The sequence below is a fragment of the Diceros bicornis genome, chromosome 18 (genome assembly GCF_020826845.1).
Source record: "Diceros bicornis minor isolate mBicDic1 chromosome 18, mDicBic1.mat.cur, whole genome shotgun sequence".
Lineage (NCBI taxonomy): Eukaryota > Metazoa > Chordata > Mammalia > Perissodactyla > Rhinocerotidae > Diceros > Diceros bicornis.
In genome coordinates, this window is record NC_080757.1 from 58,347,873 (window position 1) to 58,367,686 (window position 19,814).

General features: G+C 52.9%; 1 protein-coding gene across 1 annotated transcript in view; it reads right to left on the reverse strand.

Moving 5' to 3' along the window:
- Positions 1-19,814, reverse strand: part of DNAH17 (dynein axonemal heavy chain 17) — a 121,001-nt gene that overhangs the window by 41,864 nt on the left and 59,323 nt on the right. The window contains exons 41-53 of the mRNA XM_058561775.1: positions 19,466-19,598; positions 17,738-17,865; positions 16,875-17,023; positions 12,681-12,963; positions 12,414-12,587; positions 11,976-12,183; positions 11,676-11,841; positions 9,159-9,261; positions 8,304-8,451; positions 7,832-7,923; positions 5,619-5,780; positions 4,939-5,103; positions 4,547-4,738 (exon numbers count right to left, since the gene is read on the reverse strand). Coding sequence (XP_058417758.1) covers positions 4,547-4,738; positions 4,939-5,103; positions 5,619-5,780; positions 7,832-7,923; positions 8,304-8,451; positions 9,159-9,261; positions 11,676-11,841; positions 11,976-12,183; positions 12,414-12,587; positions 12,681-12,963; positions 16,875-17,023; positions 17,738-17,865; positions 19,466-19,598 — 2,103 coding nt within the window. The remainder of the gene's footprint in view (positions 1-4,546; positions 4,739-4,938; positions 5,104-5,618; positions 5,781-7,831; positions 7,924-8,303; positions 8,452-9,158; positions 9,262-11,675; positions 11,842-11,975; positions 12,184-12,413; positions 12,588-12,680; positions 12,964-16,874; positions 17,024-17,737; positions 17,866-19,465; positions 19,599-19,814) is intronic.

Genomic DNA, 19,814 nt, shown 5'->3' on the forward strand with positions numbered 1-19,814 from the left:
ACTTAAGGTAACTCCTATCACATTACTAGTAGGATTCAAAGAAATAACTCAACAAAATAATCGCATGGTTGTTCTGGAAGAATAAATGAAGGAGATCAGTGAAAAAAAAAAGATATGTTACAGAGTAGTATGAATAGCTTGCTATTTTTGAAAAATACACCAATTTACATGTGTAGATTGTAAATATACACTAAAAATGTCTGTCAGTGTCATCTAGTATTAATGTGAATTTTCAGGGTTTTGGTGATTTCCTTATCTATAACGCCTGATTTTTCTATAAGACCTGTGTGCCAATAAAAGGCTCAGCTCTGCCCTTTGAGAGCAGCCCGCCTCCCTGCCATCTCTGTTCAGAGAGGAACATCTATCTCAACGTCACCGAGGTCCCTGAGCTGGAGTTGACTGGGGTGTAACTGGGGTCAAAAGCAAGCCTCCAATTCCATGTTTTTCGACAAGCTAAAAAAACAAGTCAAAGGGAACCCTGAGCTTGGAAAAGCATAGGTGGGAGTCCAGCAACGCCGCACCCTTGCTCTCAGCCTCCAAGGGGGTCCCACTGTCAGAGTCAGAAAGAATCGCTCTTCTCAGCTCACAGTCCTATCACGTGCGTTGGCTGGAGGCTGACAATGCCAGAATTCGTGACCTATATCGAAAATTCGGAGACTGAATTGTACGCGTGGGCCCAGCGGCCATCCCTGGGGAGGCGGAAGGAGAGCAGGCGGTGATTCAAGTCAGAAGGCAGCTTCTGGCAGGTGGGGACCACAAACACCTGCGTCCTCAGGCAAACCGCTGAGGGTTCTTCACTCCTGCAGTTGGCATGACCGGATGGAAAGCTGCAAAGTTCCACCAGGTTCAGATTCCGAAACAGGTTAGGCTTGCTAAGGCAAGGGATACAGCTTGGAGAGAGCGAAGCTAATTGCTGCAGGATCCAGGTCAGAGCAGAAGATTCTGGAAAGACTGATGGCCCATCAAGGCCTAGGAACGGAGCTAAGTGGCTTCACCGTGGAAGATGGCGTTCCTCAGTCTTGCGGCTCCTCTTCTGCTGCACCTTCTCCTCTTGCCCTCTCTCTTCAGCTCCTGCCCCCGGGCTCTCTCCTCTGCGCCCCCGGGCTCTCTCCTCTGCGCCCCCGGGAGAGCCTGCTGCAGCCCAGACCACAGGGCCTTCCTCAGCCGTCCCACCTGCCTGGATTCTCTGTGACCTTGATCCCACCATCTTTAAGCTCCACCTTCTCGGGCCTTCCCTGCCACACCTTCCCACCGTGGCACTCACTCCGTCCCTGCCAACCGCTGCTCTGTGCTGCGGTCCTCATCCTGCCCACCCCAGGGATTCCGTCTCGCCTGCACCTGTTCCTTCTCTCTTGCACAGTCTCCCCCACTCCCAGCCTCCTAGGCCACTGGGGCCTGTCCCAATATCTCTACTTCCCACCTTTTCCTGCACTTTCCAACCTCTATATCCACTCGAGTGTTGGCCGTCTCTTCCCAGTATCCCCTAAGTTCCTTGGACGGCCACACACGTGACACAGCATTCATTATCTCGGTTTCTCCCGGCACCTGCATCTTGGCTGCCTTCGCCCCAGCCAAGTTCTCCACCGACCTCTTCATCTCCTGTCTGGTTGAGGGCGCCATCAGGCTAGTAATTGCTCTAACTGCGAATGTCATCGTCTGCTCCAGAAGCTCAGCTCCTGCGGGGCCCTTCTCACTCACCATCAAGGAGGAGGGGGCAGATCTGGACAGTCACACCCAAGGATGTTAATGATCGCCTGCACCTAGTGCATCTAGGGATCAGCGTTAATGGAGGCGGCACACGCTCCCCTCTCTGGCTAGAGCATACTTCAGAGGCCCTTTCCTCACTGTAGCCATTGCCATTGCCGGTAGAGAGGAGCATGATTTGGGAGTGAGTCTCAGGGAAGCGGGAGGAAGGGGTGTGGCCAGGGGTGTGAGCTGGACAGTGAGCTTTCATCACAGGCCACATAAACACAAGGTCCAGCTCCGCCCTCCTCTTGGTCTGATGGCCACTCCCCGCCCCTCACTGTTCAACCTTTGCTGGAAGTCAGGGAGGCCACCAGGGCTGCTTAGACCACAGGCCGGCCCCTCACTCAGCTTCAAGGCCTTCTCCATGGGTTCCGACCCAGCTCTCTGGGCTACTTCTTGGGCCTTGGGAAAGGTCTCACGGGACTAAAATGCACGCCACTTCCTGGCCTGGGGACTGTGTGTGGGGGTGGGGCACGGGGAGCTGGGATCAGTGGGTGGGATCCCAGCGATGCCCCCCCCTCCACGCACTCCCATGGGGTAGGCAGAGGCCTCGCTGGCCCACCGCCTCACTCTCGCTCACATCTCTCCCTTCTCCCTTCTTACTGCACCGCCCAGTTCCAGCCTTTGTGGGGTCAGCGGGGCTCTGCGGCACCTCCTCACCAGTCACCCTGCGGCAATCTCTGCCGTCTTCAAACCACCCTCCACTTTGTTCCAGTACACCACCAGGTCTTGCCCCTCCTCTGCTCCAACATCTTGATGGCATCTCATTTTCTCAGAACCAAGTCCAGGATTTTCCACGTGGCACATGATGTCCCCCGGGGTTGGATCCCGATCCCTTTCCTGCCGCATCTCTAACCTTCAGTGGGCGCCCAAAGATGATGGAAGGGATTTTATAATATAATATATATTACATAATCGTGAGCATACATGTTACACTAATATACATATACATATAACATCTCACTGTGACACTATTATTAGAGCAATTATATCTTGTAACTGTTCAGGAGTCTGCTTCCCCTAATACATGCAAAGTCCGTTAGTCCTGTTTCTCTCTGGCTTTACTTCCAAATCCACAGAAGCTGCTTAATAAATGATAACAAATGATTGGTGCAGAGCCAGTTCACTGTGGGTGTAGGAGTAATGAATTGTGAGAGAACGGATCACAGAGCTGCTGCAGCTAATGCCTTTGAGTAAAATAATACTGTTAAGACTGAACACCTGCCACTGGCCCTAAAGTGAGGTATCAGGAACAAAATCCTCATAAGGACAGAGCAAACAGCATGATGGAATCACGAAAATAAACCATTACTATTTAGCTAATAGAATAGAAACTTTTCAACAGAGAAAACTCAGTAAAACCATACAGCTCTAGATGTGAGGATTCTAGCTACACTTGACTACCCTTGGGGAAATCAACGTGAACTAACTGAATTGGCCAAGCTGAGAACCAGGCCGATTCAGCTCAGGAGGCAGTGTTTGTGAGAAGGCGTCTCCCGGTCTCTCCGAGATAAGGAAGACCTTTCCCTTAACACTGCGATTTAAAAATACAGTTGGCTAGTCCCTTGATAGAAAGAGTAGAATGCACTGGGGACAATGACAACCAGAAGCCGGACGCCTACCTGAGTTACTGTCCCTGGCACAGCCCACTGGGCAGTGCTGGGAGAGCAGGACTGAGAATTAGCTCTTTGTCCCCATTGTCCTTCCCCAGGCCTCTGCCTGCAGACCACCCCCTCCCGCCGAGATCCCAGGCGCCGAGCTCTGGCAGGGCTCCAGATCTGTCCAGCGAGAGCTGCCAGGCCAGGGCTGCCTTGGGGCCATGTGGTGTGGGCAGGGTTCCCCTGGGTCTGGCACTGTCCTGGCCCACAGAAGCAGCCTCAGCACCAAGGCAAAGAGAGACACGCCCATGTGACGTGGTCAAATCATTTCACTTCTAATCTGAAGCACTGTGATGACTTGCTCTGGACTAATCATGTTTGACTAGCACACAGCTCCCTGAGAGAGCAAGTTTTCAGGAAAAAGAAATCAATAAAAAGCCTTGGTGGCATGTATTGTGTCTTGGGACGGGAGACCTCTTTACGCTAACGTTTATTTCATTAATTCAAAAAGCAGCCACCCAAAGCCCCAAGCATGTAGTTAGACACCTAGCAACGGTTCTGAATGATATAATCTGGAGAACTGGGAACAATGCAGAACGATGCGGTAACCAGGGGCCCGAACCAAATCCCTTTGCTGCTATCACCCGTGTTGACTTTATGGACTCAAATCTCCCAGGTAATTGAGACCCACACTTCTTTTCACCTTCATCACTTGGACGTGGGCGCTGGCCAAAATGTCTCCTGGCCTTTCCTTTCTTTTTTTTTTTTTGTGAGGAAGATCAGCCCTGAGCTAACATCCATGCCATTCCTCTTCTTTTTTTTTTTGTTGCTGAGGAAGACGGGCTCTGAGCTAACATCTATTGCCAATCCTCCTCCTTTTTTTCTCCCCAAAGCCCCAGTAGATAGTTGTATGTCATAGCTGCACATCCTTCTAGTTGCTGTATGTGGGACGCGGCCTCAGCATGGCTGGAGAAGCGGTGCGTCGGTGCGCACCTGGGATCCGAACCTGGGCTGCCAGTAGCGGAGCGCGCGCACTTAACCGCTAAGCCACGGGGCCGCTGGCCTTTCCTTTCTAAGATGAAGAACCCACTGGTGGCATTCGGATTCTCTGTGCTGGCTGGCATCATTTTGGAAATGGGAGTGGTGAGAGTTTTCTCTGCTTCCCCTCCCCAAAGGAGGCTTATTGAAAAGCGACGTCTCACCTTGAGGTCTGGGATCCCGTAGCCCTTCTTGAGGGTGATCTGAAACACGTCCAGGGCACTGATGTAGGCGGCCAGGCGCGAGAGGCTCTGCTTGCCACTGCCGCCCACCCCCACCAGCAGGGCATTCCCCCGGGGAGACTCCAGGATGCGATTGATCCTGCAGATGTGAGCCACCGCATCTTCAAACAGCACCTGGAGAGACCGAGAGACGCCTCGACATTGCACCACGCATGGACTCACTTCCTTCCACAGCACAGAATCTCCCCAGCCCCTAGCAGCGCTTGCCATGAGTCACGCAGCCCCCCAGTGCCACTGAGATGTTCACAACGAGACAGAAGAAGAAATCCGTGTCCAGGCCCCTTGCCCATGCTGTCAGCTCGAGCACCACTCACCAAGTTCATGACTGCATTGACTTCATTGTAACTGTCTAGGACGTCCACTAGGAGCTTGTTCAGATGAGCCGTGTCGGTTACCGAGAGGTATTTGGGGTCCCCAATCCCTTGAGCAAAGTGGCAGAAGATATTCGGTTTGGCAAATAAGAGCTCATCACCAAGATCCTAGAAATAAGAGATGAGATGCTTCTGTTGTTTGCCACCACGGACACAGATAATTAACAGCAGCCCCAGCACCTTATCACGGTCACATCAGGATGCCATGCCAAGTCTTCAGGGGTGCAAACCACTGCTGCCAGGGGACCTGCAAACCGCTGGGCAAAATTCCCTGGTGAGATGGTCCTATCCCCATCATATCAGGAATGAACTGATCATCCAAAAAAAGCATTCCGTCAAGAAAACCCAGGACACAGCAGTGGAGCACACTGACCCAAGCAGGGCCCTTTCTCCAGTCTAAGTGGATGGAGTGAGGGCACCACATCCTGATCTACCAAGGGGTCAATTTCTTCTCACTAAGATGCACACCCACATGACAGAGTCATTTTGTGGGGCCCAACGTGGTCCTCCCCCCCCCCACCCAAGGGCCCTTCCAGGAGGGCTGGGGTTATCACCGGCCCCAGACACTCTGCCCACTTGGTGCCTTTCTGGGCTCAGCAGAGGGACTTGGTGGCTTGACTTACGTCAAAGAACTTCTTGGTGGAAGCAATGGTGATTCTGCGCAATATTTCCTGGTCTTTCTCATCGACCATTTTGTCGCCGTACACTCTTTCAGCTTCATGCAGCCAGAGGCGAACGAGGTCAAGTGGGGTTTTCAGGACCTCTGCTGTGGAGAATAAGAGTCCCTGCCCCAGACACAGGATGGTCAGCATCTTTAGCTAGGTTATGAGGCAAGCCAAGTGCTGTATGTAGATGAAACGAGAAAACAGGTAACTTCCCCAGGGAGTAATCCACTAAGGTGCTGATGCAATGTCCACTTGGGGCCAGGGAAGCCACTGATTGCCAAGGCCATGCAAATCCTGGAGACTGGAGGGTGTGTCTGTGGCCTGAGAGAGGTGGGGGAATTTTCCTCATAAGAGAGGGCTAAGGGCTTCATCCTCTCATAGGGTGGATGGTGGAGAAGGGACAAGAGAGGCTGATCATTGTGGGGAGCCAAACTATCGAAGGCCACAGAGCACTGGGTTACAAGCTTGGGCTCTGTGGGAAGCCTGCCTGGGTTCAGTCCTGGCTTGGCCATTTACCAACCAAGTGACCTGGGAAAGTTTAACAGGTGCTCATTGAGGGTCTGCTCCTTTCCAGGCACTCTCCTGGGCTCTGGGAACACAGTGACGACAAGACAGACCCTACCTTCATGGAGTTTATGTTCTAGTAGGGAGATATAACTAGGCAAACAATATAACAAGGTGGTTACACATTGTGATGAGATATGTTATGAATGACATAAACAGAGGCAGTGAGATAGAGTGCATGGGGATGAGGAGGGGCCTCTTGAGGGCACGACATTTGAACTGACACTTGAAGTGGGAGGAGATGGGCACGACTTAATCTCCCTGAGCCTTAGACTCCCTTCTGTAAAATGGGGACATATGAGCATATTACATGCTGTTTGGACAAGAAAATGGAGGTGTAAGTGACCAAATCCAGTGCAGGGCTCAGACTAAACAGTCAATAAATAAGAGAAAACATCATCACTATCATCACCATCACCATCTTCATCACCATCATTATTATCATCACCATCAGCATCCTTGTCACTATCACCATTATTATCACCATTGTCATCATCACCATCACCATCGATTATCATCCTCACCATTATCAACATCATCACCATCATCATCATCGTCACTATCACTATCATCACCATCACTGTCACCATCAAAACCATTATCCTCATACAGTCATCATCACCATCATCACTATGATCATCATTGTCATCAGCATCAGCAGCACCATCACCATCACCATCATTATCAACACTATCATCACCATCACCATCATCATGATCATCATCATCATTATTATCACCATCATTGTCACCATCACCACCAATTATCATAATCACCATCACATCACCATCATCATTATTATCACCATCATCACTATCATCATCATTATCACCATCACCACCACCATCATCAACATCATCACTATCATCACCATCACCATCAGCAGCAGCACCATCAGCATCACCATCATCAACATCATCATCATCATTAATATCATCACTATCATCACCATCATCACCATCACTATCATCATCATCATCACCACCACCACCACCACCACCACCATCATCATTATCATCATCACCATCATTATCACCATCATCACCATCACCATCATCAATATCATCACTATCATCACCGTCATCATCATCACATCATTACATCATCATCATTATCATCACCATCATTATTACCATCATTGTCACCATCACCATCATCATCATCACCATCATTAATACTATCATTGTCACCATCACCATTATCATCATCATCATCACTATCAGCACATTATCATTATCATCACCATCACCACCATCATTATTACCATCATTGTCACCATCACCATCATCATCATCACCATCATTATTACTATCATTGTCACCATCACCATCATCATCATCATCATTACTATCAGCACATTATCATTATCATCACCATCACCATCATCATCACCACCATCATTATTACTATCATTGTCACCATCACCATCATCACTATCATCACATTATCATTATCATCATCATCATCACATCATCATTATATCATCATCACTGTCATCAGTCCATAGGTCACTTTGCTTTCTCTCCTGAGAGTGGCAGTGGAGGAGAGCACCTGTGGATCAGGGACTTGGCCATACGTGGCATGACAGAGAGCTAAAAGAGCAGTACCTGGAAAATATTGGAGAGGTCCCTGAGGTTGAAGACATAGTGAAACTTAATGGCCGTGGGAAGAAATGTTGTTGTGACTTTCTGATGCAGGGCTGTTATAGGAAAAAGACACATCGATTCTTACGTACTCTTAATGGCCTCAGGAAGCGTAAAGCTTAAGATATAGTTTCTAAAGCAAATGGACTATGAAATGGTGACCATTTAAGTAAGAAATCTGCACAGCTGAAGAGGGAGGAAGTTTGCTGCTCTACTGACGTGTGAATCGTTTCTGTATGCTGAATTTCCTATCCTCTGCCTCCCCTCAAGCAATCAGATTTCACAATTATCTCCTGTTGAAACATAGCATCATTTAAAACATATTGATTTAAAAGTATAAATAAAATATTTACCAGGGGAAAATCTGAAGCAGCCATCAGCCCCATAAAGCAGTAGGCTTTACTGACAGGAGAGGGGATGAGGCTGGCCAGCTTACCCAGGGCCGAGGCCACCAGCTGGCTGCTCATCCTCTGAACCACCACGGGGACGGAGCGAAAGGCCAGGTGCTGGGCCAGGATCGTGTTGTAGATGGTCGTGAGGGCGTCCTGGCCTGGGAAGCTCACAGCAAACACGCAGAAGTGGCGCTGCCCAGAACAACCACAAACCCTCATCAGGCAGCTCTCGGGGTCCAGCTCATGGCCGGGGCCGCCTTCTCAGGGATCAGACTCTGTCCTCATCACCTAATGTCTTGTGAGCATGATCAGAATGGACAGTTTCCCTCCCCGAGTCTTGTCTGCGGTAAAATCCCATTAAATATTGATTATCTTTGCAACAGCCAAGTTTACTTCATGCTCTCAAGAAAAATGTTGGCAGGGGCAAAAGCGTGTCTCAGAGCATAGGCCTGGGTTTATATTCCAGGTCTCCATCTGCTTAGATAATTCAAAGGTGAGGTCCTGCCTGGGTGGGGTTGCGGATATAACACAGGATATCCTGTTAAGTCTGAATTTCAGATAGGCAACAAATAATTTTTTTCAGTATAACTATGTCCCAGATATTGTATGGGACATGCTTATGATAAACAAATATTTGCTGTTTATCTGAAATTCAGATTTGACTGGGCATCTGTATTTTTATTAGCTAAGTCTGGCAGCCCTTTGGGACCCCGGGAGAGGGCTAGCCTCTTGACAGGCCGCCCCCCAGAACTTCCTGACACATTCTGGAAGGTTGGGGAGTTCTCCAGAGAACGTCAGCCTGCAGCCCTAACATCCCAAAGCAATACTGTTACTCTCATTTGCCAAAATGAGCCTCAGACCTGCGGTCGCTGACTGAAATGAGATTGATTTCTGCCTACCTGAAGTCTGGGGTCGATGGTGAAGGATCCAGAAGTGGGATTCATGCAAGCCACGTACTGACAGTTATGGACGTCCTTCAGTGTCAGCTTCTGTCTGTCATACCTGCACAAGGGAGACCAGTGTACAGTTGTGCCACCGGCCCCCCACCCACCCCCAAAGATGCCTTGCATATGGTTAAGGAAAAAACCCTCAATAAATGTTAATTGTATGTGAAACAGCCGATTTTACTTCATGCTCTCAAGAAAAATTTCTAAACAGAGTGGCTCAGCGTGCAGGGCTGGGCTCATACTCCAGCTCTTCCATTTAGTAGCATCAGGACTCTGGGTAAGCTGGTTACTCTCTCCTGCCTCAGTGTTCTCATCTGTGCAATGAGTCTCTGTAAGGACGAAATGAGCTAACACATGCAAACGTACTTGAAGGGTACCTGAAACACAGCAGGGGTGTAATAAATGTTTACCACCCCCCATGATCTTTATAATTATTAATAATTATGATTATTATTATTAAATCGGCAGAATAATTTCCTTGATGCCAGGGCACTGCTAAAACATCCAGGGGCTCAGATGAGTTTAAAGGATATAAAGAGTTTGTGCATCTTTTCATGTAATTGGCCTTTGGGGTTTTTCCCCCATTATGCATTTGTTTCTCTTGGGGGTTGTTGCCTGTTCTTGCAGGTTTGCAGGAATTCCTTGTACACTCCAGATAGTCCTCCACTGTCAGTTTTAGACACTGCAAGTTTTTTCCCATTCTGTAAACTCTGTATGTATGCTTCCCCTTGGTGTCTCTTGAGAACGAAATCCCTTAATTTCTATGTAAATTAAAGTAATCACGTTTTGGCCTCTACTTTATGCTTCCAAAACTTGTGTTTAAGAAGTCCTTCCTTCCCCAGGTCACAGAGGTATTCTGCCCGGTTTTCTTCTGCCAACTTCTCAGTTTGGGGGGGGTCTGCCCTCCACAGGGGGCGCACCCTTGTCTACATACCAGGCAGTGTTCTGGGTTGCTGTGTCTTCCACACTTGCTGACACGGCCACTAACCGGCCTACCCTTCCCTGTGGGTCGTGGGGCCACCTTTATCTGACATGCTAGAGGGGTCTTCCACCTCCCCCTCCTAAAGATTCTTCAGGATGAACTCAAGAGCAGGTGTGGACCCAGGGCTGAAGCTTGCCGACTTTGAGGCGCCTCTTTAAGGAAAAGACTACAAAAAATCTCAGTTTCGCAAATTTTGCGGGAATGTATGACCCGGTGAACCCATTTCAAGGGTGTGGAACCAGGGGCCTCCTGGGCCTCACAGTGGATCCTCCGAGAGGGGGCATGGGCGGCCCTCACGGTCTTCCTCTCCTGCCTCCTCCCCTCACCACAGGGGAGGTGTTCTCCGCCCTGGCCATCCCACACCACTTCCAGCTCCTCAAAAATGTCGAGCTCTCGCCAGGCTCCCACTTAGAGTGGCCCCCTTGGCCTGGCTCTGTCACCTCCCCGGGGAAGCCATGCCTAACACCCATCCCCACTCCAGAGGCTGCAGCACACCATCGCTTCCTTGCTGCCCTTGGTGGTTCGTACAGCCGGTGAGCTCTGTGAGCCAGCGTCGTGTAGTGGGGAAAAGACAAGTGATGCAGTCGGATAAACACGGACTTGACATCCAGCCCTGCCACTCGTCAGGGCTGGGGCCTCGAGCAGGCAACCCGACCCTTCTGTGCCTCTATTTCTTGGCAGTAAAGGGCAGACTCTGTGCATTCTCTGACTGATTTCTAAAGGGATTTCTCAGGTTCCTTTGGTCTCAGAACCCCGAGGTTTGGCTTGGGCCACTTGCCAGGTCATCACAGGACCCTTATTTCAAGAGATGCTTATTTTAACTGCACTAAATGTTCTGATCTGTCCAAACTGCAAACTTCAATCTGCCACCCCGGACTTTCCATTGCCCTTGGGAGAAAGCCTCTTCTCTGCCCAGCAGCCCATGGGTCCTGGGGTCTGGTTGCAGCTGCCCTGGGCACCCCCTCTCTCTGGCTGTCACACTCCAGCCATGCTGGCCTCCTTTGGTTCCTCCACATGCCACCCTCCCTCCTGCCCCAGGGCCTGTGCACATGGCATTTGCTCTGCCCAGGACACTCTCCCTCCAAGGTTCCATGGCCAGTCCCAGCTCAGCCTCCTGCTTTCAGCTGCGGTGCGGCCTCCCCAGGAGTGCCTCTGACCCAGTGGTGGGCTCCTCCGTGACCACCCTGGGGGTCTTCCCTCAGAGCTCTCCTTCCCTCTGTCACTGCACCTCGCTGTCTCCTCTGCCATATGGACCCCCTCAATGGGAGAGGGACCTGTCTGTCCCTGCTCCGTGGGAGTTCTAGGCACAGCCGCTAGCCTGGGGCCCAGCAGATGCCCAGGGCACGTTTGTGGAATGGATGAGGGGAGGAGACCTTGATCCACCCCCTGCAGCCCTGTGGCCCCAACCAGGCCCCTGAAGCCCCGCCTCTCACCTGGGCCCCGCCCAAAGCCCACCCCTCGCCTTGGCCCCGCCTCCTCTTGGTTACCAGTGCCCATGGTCCATGTGCTGTCGGATGAGTGTGTGGGGAGCCACCGTCCCGTACTTGTCCACCTCGGGCATGTTCATGTCGTCGATGAAGTAGATCAGCTTCTTGGTGCCTGGTGGCCCGTAGTTCCTCCCTGATTTCTTCTCCAGTGGCTTCTCCAGAACCCCTGGAGAAGGGAGCAGGTTGGCCACTGCTGTGCCAGATAGATACCGGTGGGAAGCCTTACTGGACCCAGAGCCCCCTGCTCCCAGCCCAGCCTCACCCTGCGCCCCTGCTCCCGGGCCCTGGCCCCGGCCTCACCCTGCAGCATGGCTGAGGTGGTGTAGAAGTTGAAGGGCACAGCCTGCACCAGGTAGCTGTCGCTGTCCAGGCTCTCCAGCTTGTCTCCCATCAGCACCGACTTGCCTGTCCCCGCGTTCCCCACCAGCATCACTGGCCACGACTTCTCCATGAGCAAGTCCATGAAGTAGCGGATGCGGATGGTCTCGGTGGTGTGCACCAGAGAGGCCTGCGGGCAGGGGCAGAAGGACCGCCGTGGAGGGAGCAGCCTCCAGTTTCCTTCTGACCACTTGCAGACCTCAACAGTGGTCTCGGGGTTTGTCAAGTCCCCAGTTTTATTTAAAAGGTCCTGCTGTTGACAACCGTCTGCACTTGGACATTCCATCAAGAAGCGTGGGCTGGGACGCTGAGTCCTGCTCCTAAATGGTCAGTCAATTGTCACCACTCCGGGGAGGTTACCTGCAGTGGGACATCAGGATCCAGCTCAAAGGAAGGCACCTTGTCCGTCCATGGCAGGAACTTTTTAGTGTCGGGATCTATGTAGTAGTCAAAGATGGTTCCTTGCGAGGGGAACTTGATCGTTTTAAATTCGTTGATCCACCATTTGCTGAACTCGACCCGGTAATCTACGAGCTGTTAAAAAACAAAAGCAAAGCAAGGGCCCAGCTAAGAGGGATGCCGAGAGACCTCGTCAGGTGGCTGGGTCCCCCCACTGCGGCCGCTCACCTGGTCCTGGAACATGGCCCCCCCGAAGGCCCAGAAGCAGGCGAACACGAAGTAGAGCTCGTAGAGCTCCTTGGGGGAGTCGGGCGGCGCGTTCTTCTCCGTGAGGAGGCACTCGAGCAGGTACAGGATCATTTGGATGACCGTGATCTCAGGCACCGGCGTGATCTTCTTGAATCCGAAGCGCAGCTTGTCCAGGCACGTGGGCAAGTACTTGTCGAAGAGGATCATCAGGTTGGCCTTTTCAGACTGCACCTTGCGCCTCTCAATCCAGCTGCTCACCACCCTGGGGAAGACGGGCAGGCGCCAGACGATGGGGCCACTGCATTGGGTCTGTCTGGCGTCCCCCCCCTTAGTGAACAACTCCTGCTGCCTCCACATGATTCGGGTGCTCCTGCCTGGCGATGGGGCCAGTCACACACCTTAAGAGTGTCTGATGAGGATGCTGTGACTGTGGGGGTGTGCTCTTTCTCTGGGATTCTAGCTATGGGGGTAATGTAAGCCTAGAACAACTGGGAGCCATCTTTGCTACCTCAAATGGAGTTAATACTGAGGGCAGTAGAGCTGAGTATAGGAGAAGAGAGGAGAGAAAGGTTTCATGACATTATCTGGGGTGGGGGGGTGTTGTGGGGAGAGAAGAGATGGGAAGGGAAGAGAAAGGAGAGAAGAGGAGAGGAGCAAGGACATCTCATTACATCTTCTGGACTCCTGGATCCAACCATTCCTGAAGAATGCCCTGGTGAGTTGAGCCAATAGAGTTTTTTTTTGCTTCAGTTAGTTTGAGTTGAATTTGTCTCATTCAGTGGAAGAGTCCAAACCAATACTGCAAGCAATCCTGAGGAGCCGTGTTGGGTTGTCTGGCGCACAGCTGCCTCTGGAGTGGGTTGCATAGAGGCAGTCCACCACAATGGTGAGGGTGTGGACCCTGGAGCCCCTGCTGCCTGGGCTTAAATCGGCTCTACCCATGGCTAGCAGTGGCCTTAGGCAAGTTACTCAACATGTCTGGGTCCCAGATTTCTCCTCTGCAAATGGGAGTGATGGTAATAACTCCCATTTCAGCGGATGGTCTGGGCTGATATTCATCAAGCCTATAGAAGGGATCCTGGTCCACGATGAGTGCTAAATAAGTGCCTGCTAAAAGCATGAATAGCATCCGGCTCCCTCATGGGTCAATGAGCTCAGTGAGCCGTCATTTCCAGGATGCTGGAGCATAAGCAGGAAGCTCATGTTACCAAACACAGCTCTCCTGCTCTCCGCAGCCCAACAGACACGCCTTTCTGTGAGTGAGCTTGTGTTCCGGAACCCCTCCTTCTTCCTGCATCTCCACCAGAACAGAGAATCAAGAGCTCAAAACCTCTGCCCCACTGCACCCTGGATTATCCAGGATAACCAAGAAAACCTTAAGACAATCCATGTCTGCAAGCAAAACACGGTGCCCCAATGCCTGGCACAGTTAGGAACTGAATCCCAAATACAGCAGGTCTTCAGAATAGAGACCAACTTGCAAATCTATACATAGACTGCTGCATTTCCCTTCTATTTTGAACGCGGTTATGTTAAATTTTAATTTCGCCTTGGTTGGAGTCATTTAGCACATGCAAATGCTCTTGCTGGCTTTGATGAGGGGGCTGTGTTGGGAGGACGAGTCGGCTCTCCTACCAGGTTCAGGTGGGCTCCTGCCCTGCTCCCGGGGCAGCTGGGGCCCGTCAGGCCCGGGAGCCTTGCTTCACTTCCCCCCAATGATGAACTCTGCCATCTCCCTGCCTTGAGTCACCGCTGCCCCAGCAGCCACCTGCAGGAGCACTGCTCTCTCTCCGGGGGCCCCTGGCCCGTCTCTCAGACACTTCACTTCTCTCCTTCAGCAAAACTCGGGCCTCCCTCCTCCTCCCCCAAGAGCTGCTCATCCTCTTGATCAACCCTCTGGGGGCCCCAGAACTGCTCCTGGCTGAAGGGCGTGTCTCACCTCTGCCCACACCTGCTCATCTTCCAGTTCCCTCCTCCCACCCGCTGTGTGTCCCCCTGAGTGCCCCTCGACCCTGGCTTCTTCCTGTCCCTGCCTCTCAGCAGCTCCCACCCAGACTGTTTCAGTTCTCTTGCCTTGTCTGCCGCCCACCCTGAAAACTCTCAAACGTGATGTAGTGGGCAGAATGGGAGCCCCTCAAAAGACATGTCCACCCAGGACCTGTGAATGTGACTTGGTTTGGAAAACGGGTCTTTGCGGATGTGATCAAGTTAAAGATCTTGAGATGAGATCATCCTGGACGAGTGTGGGCCCTAATCCAATGACTGATCCTTCGGAGAAGAGGGAAATTGAGACACAGAGGCATGCGCAGAGAGAAGATGAAGTGAGACACAGGGAGAAGACAGCCATGAGACTAGAGTGGGGCACCCACAAGCCAAGGGCCACCAAGGCCCACGGGCAGCCACCAGAAGCTGGGAGAGAGGCCTGGAACGGATTCTCTCTCAGAGCCTCCAGAAGGAACCAGCCTTCCCAACACCTTGATTTTGGACTTCTGGCCTCCAGAACTGTGAGAGAATAAACATCCATTGTTGGAAGGCACCCAGTTTGTGGTCCTTTGTCATGGTAGCCACAGGACACTAACATAAGTGGGATGACAAAGTTGCTGGAGAAGACGGCACAGTGGTGCTGGGTCTCCAGGGCGCTTCGGCCCCCTGTAGGTCCAGCACTCGGTGCTGTCCCTGCAGGGGCCACTGCGTTTGGGTGGCCCCCGCAAACCCTGACCTTGCCATGTCGCCTGCCTCCCAGCAGTTGGTCTCACTCCCCAGTGCAGAAGCCAAGAGGCACATCAAGCATGATCTCCTGTGCCTCCTCCTCTCTTCCCGCCCACAGACTTGCCTGCCCCTGGAAACACCCCGGCCTGCTCCCCATGCTCCAACATCACTCTCATCTTGAAAAAACAAACTTTCCTTCATCTTGCCCCAGCTGCCACAAGCCTCATTTCCAGAAAGAGCTGCATTTCTAGTGCCCCCTCCCAGTTGCCACCTGGCTTCTGTCCCCGTCACACCATGATGTTCTTCCTCCTGAGTTAACGATGAGCTCCCAGCTGCCAAGTCCAGTGGCAGCTTTTCTGTCCTTGGCTCCTTGACCCTCTGGACGTGACCCTCTCGTCCCCACCTCCCTCCTGAAGCTCTTAATCCCTGTGTGTGCCAACGCCATCTCCCTTCTGCCCTCGGGGCTGGTCCTTCTGGAATCCCTCACACATTCCTCTTCCTCTCAACACAGTGCTGTTTACCAACTGCTCTTGTCACTTTCACAGCTCTCCTGGAGAATCCAGTTCCCCAGCACAGAATATCCTAGGGCCGGACACAGTCGGTGCGCAGAAAGTACTGGCTGGATGAATGAATGAATGAACGAACCACTTCCAGCCAAGACGTTTCTCCTGAGCCCGTAGGTCCTGGAGTGTTGCACTGGGATTTCTACTCAAGATGTTAAAGGACAAAGCTCGTCATCCTGGCACTGCTCTGCAAATTACTAGCCACGTGTCCAAGCAGGAGCAAGTGCCTCCAGAATCAATGCCAAGTGTTCCATTTCTAAGGTTCCAAACATTGCAAACATCCATCCATCCCTTCCTCCCCATCCCCAGAGACCACCCATTGTCCATCGGCATGAGCAGCTCTCCTCTTCATGGCAGAAAGGGCCCCTGCGCTGGCCCCGCCAGCTGGTCCAGCGTCCTATCATTTCCTGCCAAGAGCATCCTCACGCTTCACGCTCCATCCATGAACACCTGACCGCCACCCGTCCCTGGGAAGCTCACACTCTCACCCCCCATGTCCCTGTAAAGGTAGTTCATGCCTGGAATGCTCCCCCCAGTTTTTGTCCACCTGGAAATTTCCCTCTCCCCTCAGGTGTCAGCCCAAACTTCAGCTCCTCTGAGAAGATTTCCTGTCTCCAAGACAGGCTTAGTCCCTGCTCCCTCACCCTCCGAGTTCCCAGCACATGGTGCAAACTTCCCTTTCATTGGCTGCCGTGTCGTAGTGTCATCGTGCATTTACATCACTTATTTACACGTCTGTCCCTCATCCTTTCATCGCCACGAGCCGGTGCCTGAGGAGGGCCCGGCACATGGTATTTGTTGCAGGAATGAAAGAATGAGCGAATCCACGCGTGCCCATGCACCTCTGAACCTCGCCCTTCTCTGCCACAGTCTGGAGCAGGAGAACTAAAATCCAACTCACGGGTTCCATCCCAGATCTGCTGGGTTGATGTAAAGAATGCCGGCTCTGGAGACGGTGGCCGGGGTGGCTGTCCTCAGGTGGCTGATCTCAAACACCAGCCTCATGGTGCGGTTCAGGGGGACCCGCTCATTGCTGGCCAGGGTGAGGACCTAGGAAGGGAGACAGGCCTGTGGGTTTTCAGCGGCAAATGTGCTGTCGTCCTGACGGTGCGTCACATGGACACGTCTCAGAACGAGGAGGAGGAAGTCGGGGACCCCGTACCCATGTCCCACCACCAACCAGCCTCCCCCAACCTAGCATTTCTCAGCTGTCCTTGACACCAGTCCCACCTTGGCCCCCACCCACCCCAGGACAACACCAGAGGCTTCCAGACATGTGTACCATGTAGGACTTCACTGTAATGTTACATTTGCTTTTTCAAACCATGACCCCTCTCCTCGCCTGGGAATTCTTGAGTTCCCTCCTCCACTGGATTGAGAATTCTTTTCTTAAGCTACTTCTAGATAATTCTGAATACTGTTTCTGCCTTCCAAGATATTAGCTATCCTCTTCACGTTATGCGACGTGTCAATTAGACAAGAATGTGTTCCACGTCTGCACACTTCACCCAGGCTGCTGATGCTACAAAACACCTAAGACAGCGCACATGGCACTGAGGCACACGAGGGGCACATCTCGGGATGGGGGCTTTCCCTTGTTCATACCTTTCTGTGTGGAGCTGCAGACAGACCCCTCCCCGAGTCCCAGTTTATGGCAGGTTCTGTCTGCTGTGTGTGGTGGGTGGTGACGTGTGGTGTTTCCCATGAGCTCCCCCCATTGCTGTGGTTTTGGGGTTAGCTCTGGAATCCAGGAGCCCCTTGAACCTTGTTGTCATCCATGACGGTGTTGAGAGATTCGATCCACATGGGGTCTATGTCCCCATCCAGGACGATCCACTTGGGGCCGTCGTGAGTGATGTTGGCCAGGTCCCGCATTATGGTGGAGAAAAGGCCTGAGAGAGAGCAAGGCTGGTGTGAGCAGGGCTGGTATGGGTGAGCAGGGCTGGTGTGAGCAGGGCAGTTGTGAGCAGGGTTGGTATGGGTGAGCAGGGCTGGTATAAGCAAGCAGGGCTGGTGTGAGCAGGGCTAGTGTGAGCAGGGCTGGTATGGGTGAGCAGGGCTGGTGTAAGCAAGCAGGGCTGGTGTGAGCAGGGCAGGTGTGAGCAGGGCTGGTGTAAGCAGGGCTGGTGTCTAAGCGGCTCTCTGCAAGAGGCCAACAGCAGACCAGGTACTCTCTGAGGCCACAGAGGCTGAGACCAACCTTGCCCCCTCCAGTCCCCACCCGGCTTGACCCTGGCCTCTCTCTCCTGGAGGTGGCCTGTCCCCTGCTTCAGAGGGACAGCAGAGGCCATCACACAGGAGGTGACTGGGCTCATTTCCCACCCTTATCCTTGACCCTGAGGACCTTCCTTTATGTCCCCCCCTGGCCCTGCCCTATGCCCTCCTCTGGGGAGGTCAGAGGACCCTACCCATGCGCCCTGCCCCACCTCGCACCCCCCGCCCCCGCTCCAGTCTGGTTCAGTAATTGAGGTTCAACCACCCTATGTGGAGCACGACTCCCAACACAGCACTCTACCCCTCCATTCATTCCTTCATTCCTTCATTCAACAAACGTTTGCTGAGCACTCTCCACATGTCAGGCTCAGAGTAGGGGTCTTGAGGACAATCAGAGCCCCTGCCCTCCCCTGCGGAGGTGCATTCTAGTGGGGGAGAAATGCAAGATACACACACAGAAATAGACGTGTCACATGACGTGAGGGGTGACCAAGTCCGAAGAGAAAGCAGGGCAAGAGGTAGAGAGGGAGTGGGGACTGGGGAGGCCTCTCGCAGGGGGACGCAGGAGCAGAGCCCTCTCCCAGCTCCAGTCTAGGAGGGGGATGGAGGGAGGCTCTGATGGGGCGGGTGTGGGCAGCATCCCCTGACAAGCCATGCACCCCGCCTCTTCCATTCTCTTCAGTGCCCCGCCCCTGCCTGGACCACATCTTGCCCCCCCATTTCCTCACCCCTGCCCGGACACACAGACCCACCCCAGCCTCTCTAGCTCCTTCTCCAATGTCCCCTGAGTTCTTTATACCTTATAAAGTGTGAATCTCATCAAGCCCCTTCCTCAGAGAAACACCTTTCCCAGTGCCCACGGCTCCAGGGCCGCAGCAACCTGGCTTGAACCTGCCTTTCCAGGCTTGCCTCCCACGCTCCTCGGGGTGGGGGCCCCTTCTCCCCTTGGCCTGCTCAGGGCAGGACTACTGACGCTCAGATGTCCTGAGTTCCTGTGGCTGCCCGATTCCTCCCGCCGGTGGCAGGAACCAGCTTTTCCTGCATTCTTACTGCTCTTCATAAGCACCATCATTATGCACCATGTGCATGTGAGGTCCCCACCCCTCTAGACCTGCTGAGGGTCTTCCTCAGGGGCCTGGCCAGACACGTGGTAAAGTCTCAATACAGGTTCACTGCACGGAGCACGGCGGAGTGGCCGGAATAAAGTGGGCCTGGGTGTGAGTGCCTGCTGGCGACCCCACGCCCCGCTCAGCCCCCCGGGGCCAGGGCTCCTGGTACCGTCTTTCCACTCCCTGGTCGCCGGGTTGATGATGCCGAAGAGCTCATCACAGGTGACGGCCTTTGGGTCCAGGTCCACGGCCACTGGCTTCCTCTTCAGGTTCTGATAGGTCTTGTTGAGAGACTTGAGGACCTGCGCAAAGCAGGGGGGGGGTCGGTCACGCGGGGCTGCCGGGGCGCTGTCCACGCGTGTGGGGCCCCCTCGTGCGAAGCACAAGCAGAATCCCTGCTCTGGTCTGTTTTGCTTTGGGTGACACGTGGGTGAGTTTGTGTCCCTCAAACAATGAACTGAGTGATCAGAAATGCACTGTAACTGTTCCCATCCGCAGACAGCGAGGGCCGCTTGCCT